The following is a 5,596-nucleotide window of genomic DNA, read 5'->3' as shown; positions in this document are numbered from 1 at the left end:
GAGAGAGAGAGAGAGAGAGAGAGAGACAGGTAGCAAGGAGATACTCACCAAAGAGACATGAAGAGGTGCCAGGAGGAAGAGCTTTCCTCACTAGCACGTTTTGTTTCAGAAAAGCAGCGAACTGAGCTGAAAGGAATCAGAGAGAATTACAGAATCACAGCCCGGCTATGGAGCAGATAGGGCTGGTGAGACCCCACGCATCCCCGCCCTCCTTGCAGGCATGCAGGGACCTCGCAGCTCCAGGACGTGCTATGCTCTGGCCTTGGGGCTCCCTGTACAGCTACTGTACACACTCACCTACCATACACACCTTCCCCTGCAAAAAAAATTAGCCTTCCAAAATTGGGCGCCATGTCTACCTGGAACAGCAGCAGTGGCATTTCTAGCCACACAGTGCTGAGAGAGTCAATTGGCTCATTAGACTCCACCTGCCTGCTAATTGCTCTTTGTTCCACAGGTGTTAATGACCCCACTCTGTGAGCCGGAGAAATGTGTCTGGATTTCTCCATATTTCCCCCTATTCCAGAGTTCTCTCCGCATTTCTCCTTTTTAACAAATGGTCATGACGGTCCAATAATCACGCAAGCCTTTCTTCAGCAATTATGCTGAAGAATGTGTAGTTTAGTTCCTTCTGATCTCTCTTCTCCTGCATCATAACCCTACAGGCTCTTTTCAAAATCCCAGATCTGTCCATGAACTCAAGTCTCCAGCAGCATCTGGGGTTTCAGCTTTTGGCTGAACAGTCGAGAGCTGCTGGCAATTCAGCTGTGAAAGGGTTAAAACTGCAGTAGGAAAAGTGTGTGTGAAGGAGCTGAAGATGACACACTGTCCTTGCTGTATGCAACAACAACTCTGGTAAAATCTTTTTTTTCTCCTTTCCCCAAACAAGGTACGTCTTATCTGAGGTATGTGGCATGCAAGAAAATGCAGTATTCCCCCATGACGCACTGAATTATGCCAGCCTGGGAAAGGGCAGTGGGTCCAGGGGCACTGCTAATTCCTTTCCCAGCCAGCCCAGAGGACACATCCATGCTGTAGACACCTTCCCCTCAGCCCCTGAGCACAGCTGAGGGCACTGAGCCAAGCCAGGGACCCCAACCTACCCACAAAGGCCCAGTTCAGCCACTGAGACTTGGTATCTCTGATGAGAAAAATTGGAATACACATTTGCCTCCGCAAGATGTACACGGACCCCCGCGCTGGCAGCGCTCAGCCTTCGAAGTGCTCTCAAAAGAGCTACTCCGCTCTACTGTGCTCAGCAGCCACTGCCCCTCCCTGGCTCCCATGAGTCCCAAGAAGGATGCAGCTGCGTCTAATGATTTGCATGCTGTGCTATGGGTGAGCCTGGGGCTCAAGATCCTGCCTGAAGTTGGCTCCTCCCACAGAAGGAGTTCTGGGAGCGAGCTGGGGAGCAGCTGGCATCCTCACAGGGAGCAGCAGGCCATGGACTACTTCCCAGGTGCTCCATGTTATTCACAGGTTCTGGAAGAAACCGCCTGGTGCCCTGAATTTCTAGTTGCACCCTTTGAAGCCAAAGCCCAGACACTCAAACACCTGGGTCCCTCTCCTCAGGGAGGTAGGCTCTCTCGTGTCTCCATGAAGCCTGTTAGATCTGCACTGTGGCTCAGCCACTTCCCTCAGTCCCATCAAACCCTGGCGGCCTTCTTGGACATGAGACAGCAGCTCCCAGGTGACCTCTACACAGATGTCCCAGTGCCTGACATGACAGCACCCTCCTCACACCACTATGTGACAAGTAGACTGGCTGGGGATGGTGGTGATCCTACCTGATCTGGACAACAGCCAAGGCTTACCCATGACCATGCTGGGCTGCTGAGAGCACAACTCCTGCCCTGATTCAGTGCCCAGAAGCAGCTGGGAACAGATTGATCACTGTGCTGCTACAAGAAGTAGGGAGCACAGTCTCCATAGAACATGGAGACATGCCAAGGGGTCCTGAAGACCTGCCAAGGGTCTTGGAAAGGGTTTTACTAGGATGCTAGTGGGACACCGAAGGGGAATAGGTGCCTGGGCTCTTACCTTGAGCCTGCTTGTGCGTCAAGACTGCTTCTGGCCTCTGCACTGGCCTCTTCAGCAGCTGAGCGGTGCCCACTTGGCTGGGCTTCTGGACAGCTGGCACAGTGGCCACTTTGATCTTGGGACTCGAGGTGGGGCTGCTGGAGACACTGGAGAGGTCCTGCAGAGGGGAGGCAGCTGGATTTCCACTAGGGTCCCACAACACCATTCCCAAGGGGGCCTCTGCATCCTCGTTCTTTGGTAGCACTAATTAACTTTTTGTCAGCCGTGACATCAGTCTAATGCCATTATTTGCACTTAACAGGAAAGCAAGGAGGTGGGGATTTGGCTCAATTCACTCAAGGGCAGAAGAAGGGGAAAAACCTGGCCCCCATGCTCAGAGCCTGGGATAGGCTGGAAGCCTTACAATGAACTGGCTCCATCTGCAACCCTCCTGTCCCCTGCCAGCACAGCTCACAGACAGAAGGCCATCACCATGTACTGACACCAGTTGCAGGCACTGTCCTCACCTCTGAGCCGGAAGGCGAGGCCGGCACCTTGGCAGCTGGGGATGCGGGTCGGCTGGTTCTTTCTGGCAAGTCGAATGACAGATCCCTCCTGGTTGGGTCCCGTGGCTTCTTTTTCTTCTCGGCGTCAAGGTCACGAGGGTCAGAGCCAGTGTGATTCTCCGACCGGGTCAGGACTCCGGTCAGAAAGTCGGCAATTTCATCCTGGATGGGGAGCAGGATGGCACTTAACAACGTGCCTAAAAGGGCCTTTAATACTGAGGTTGCCCAAAGAGATGGACCTCTCAGGGCTTTCCCTTCACCTACCACACTCAGATAGAGCCAAATGGAGACCCCAAAAGCAGCCTCCCCTTTCAGAAGAACAGGAGTCAGGGATGGGTAACTGGATTAGCTCTCTTGCTAGAGCCAAGTCTCTGTAGGTCCCTGAGAACCACCAGGGCAGTTCACAGCACCACCATGTTAGAGGAAGAACCAAGAGCATTTGCTGCCCCTGGCCAGTCCAGTAGGAAACCAGCTCTTCCCTTGAGGTCCGTGCAGCTAGGAGCCTCCACCCAAGCTGAGAGGACCTCCAGCAATGGCTGCTTCTGCAGGGAAGTCATGCGCATGGTCCCCCAGGGAAGAGGTCAATGCCCTGGAGAACGTCAAACTGTCTGGGGCTCAAGGGAAACATATGTGGGTGCCACAGGCTAGCACTGGGTGTCCCCACAGCTGTAAGGCCTCAGCTGCACACCTCATTTCAGAGCCCATGCAGCAGAGGACAATGGAGCAGGCCAGCTTGGGCTGCACTTTCACAATGGGCCTTCTTCTTTTTTATGTTTTATGCTGGTCGAGGTAGGATCCCAACTATGACATGGGACAGGACAGTGCAGCAAGGGGGAAAATCAACGAAGGATGCTGGGAACAACCCAAGGCTATGGTTCCTTAGCATCCCAGATGGTTCTGGCATCACAAGAGCAGCAACTGAGAGATGTGATGTTACAATTCAGGGGCAGGCAGTTATTTCAGGCAGAGGACCGCTTACTGAGTTTTGGCAAGCCATCAAGGGCCGCATGACAGGCAGCCAGGGGCGATAAATATTTTCTGAATTTTTTAGGGGCCCTGTGGGCTGGATAGAATGGCCTGGCGGGCCGCATCTGGCCCACAGGCCACATTTTGCCCACTCCTGGGTTACATTCATCCTGCCTGGCAGGGACATCAGGGTTAGCACCCACTGAGGCCTCTGGGCATAGGCCCAACCTGCACAGAGAATACTGAAGCTTTACCTGAATGCAACGGTCCACCATGCTCTGGGTCAGCCCTTCCAACTTCTTCTTGGCTTTGCTTATCCTAAGGATGGAGCAAGGAAAGGAGTTAACACACATCCGTTCTTTCTTCCTGTCTCCATTCCTTCCCTCCTAACACTATCCATAGCCTGAATGCCAGCAATCAAGCATGAAATCCCCATACATCGTGCTGCAAGGTGAATTTCCCCACCACTGCAGCCAGTGTGATTATCATTTGTTCTCATATTTGCATGTAAATCCACAACAACGAGACTAGGGGACAAGGCTCCCACCTTCCCAGAAGCCTTAGAGGCTTGTCTCCTTCTCCCTACCTTATGAGACCTCTCCTTCAGAGCACAGTGAACCCCCTCACCACTTTGAGACTACTCATAAAGGGGTTAGCAACATTTTTGGACAGAGTGCCAAAAACACCGGCCATCTTAATTTGTAAGATGTTGGCATACCCAGGGCAGATGGCAGGCGAGCAGCGACGGACCTGATTTTTGTTGTGGCAGAGCAGCCCTTGCCCACTGTCCACCCTGAGGTGCACATACCTAACATGGAGCCTGGGCTGCTCACAGCAGGTGGCAGAGAGGCTGCAAGCAGCTGCACCGAGGTCCGCAGAGCTGCAGCCCAGCTCATTGCAAGTGGCAGGTGCATGTCTGCCTCAAGGCAGATGGCAGGGAAGGGACCAGGGTTGCATTGCCACAGCAAGGACTGGGCTCCGCATGGCTCCCCACCATCTACCCCAAGGCATGCATGCCAAGCAAAATGCCTTTGCGTGCCACACTCTGGCAAGCATGCCAAGAGTTACCTACCCCTGCACTAGGGCAATGGTTTTCAGTTGGTTTTGGACACATATGCCTTTACATGCCAACTACTTTGGATTGTACTCTTCTCCCACGTCTCTACACATCAGGAAGGACATCAATGCCAATGTCACTCAGAAGCTCCAGCTCCAAATATTGATTGGTCAAGCTGCAGTGAAACTTCACTGCCATTGGTTCTTTGCATACCCCTTGGCAATGGGGGATCCCCCAGGGACACATACCCGTAAAAAGTGGAAACAGGGAGAGATCACCAAAGATGAATATACCTCCTCTGCTCGTGCTTGTAGGGAGGCAGTTAGACGGGCCAAAGCTGCCATGGAGCTGAGGATGGCAACCCAAGTAAAAGACAACAAGAAATTGGTTTTTAGATATATTGGGAGTAAAAGGAAGGCCCAGGGAGGAATAGGACCCCTGCTAAATGGGCAGAAACAATTGGTGACGGACAGAGGGGACAAGGCTGAACTCCTCAACGAGTTCTTTGCCTCAGTGTTCCTAAGTGAGGGGCACGACAAGTCTCTCACTGGGGTTGTAGAGAGGCAGCAGCAAGGCGCCAGACTACCATGCGTAGACCCTGAGATGGTGCAGAGTCATTTGGAAGAACTGGATGCCTTTAAGTCGGCAGGCCCGGATGAGCTCCATCCGAGGGTGCTGAAGGCACTGGCCGACATCATTGCAGAGCCACTGGCCGGAATATTTGAAAGCTCGTGGCACACGGGCCAAGTCCCGGAGGACTGGAAAAGGGCCAACGTGGTCCCCATTTTCAAAAAGGGGAGGAAGGAGGACCCGGGCAACTATAGGCCAGTCAGTCTCACCTCCATCCTTGGCAAAGTCTTTGAAAAAATTATCAAGGCTCACATTTGTGAGAGCCCGGCAGGACAAATTATGCTGAGGGGAAACCAGCACGGGTTCATGGCAGGCAGATCGTGCCTGACCAATCTACTTTCTTTTTATGACCAGGTTA

At 53.0% G+C, this 5,596-nt stretch overlaps 1 protein-coding gene across 8 annotated transcripts in view; it reads right to left on the bottom strand.

The window, feature by feature from the left end:
* The window catches only part of KANSL3 (KAT8 regulatory NSL complex subunit 3), a 37,459-nt gene that overhangs the window by 14,407 nt on the left and 17,456 nt on the right, over nucleotides 1–5,596 (bottom strand). For 6 of the 8 annotated variants that reach the window (XM_014523424.2, XM_014523426.2, XM_025212788.1 and 3 more), the window contains 4 exons: nucleotides 3,806–3,869; nucleotides 2,547–2,747; nucleotides 2,041–2,197; nucleotides 49–126 (listed from right to left, as the gene is read on the bottom strand). In XM_014523424.2, the coding sequence (XP_014378910.1) occupies nucleotides 49–126; nucleotides 2,041–2,197; nucleotides 2,547–2,747; nucleotides 3,806–3,869 (500 nt within the window). The remainder of the gene's footprint in view (nucleotides 1–48; nucleotides 127–2,040; nucleotides 2,198–2,546; nucleotides 2,748–3,805; nucleotides 3,870–5,596) is intronic. The other 2 variants (XM_025212790.1, XM_025212787.1) reach the window with 1 other exon arrangement.

The sequence above is a fragment of the Alligator sinensis genome, unplaced genomic scaffold (assembly GCF_000455745.1).
Source record: "Alligator sinensis unplaced genomic scaffold, ASM45574v1 scaffold453_1, whole genome shotgun sequence".
NCBI lineage: Eukaryota > Metazoa > Chordata > Crocodylia > Alligatoridae > Alligator > Alligator sinensis.
This window is presented reverse-complemented; position numbering and strand designations above follow the sequence as displayed.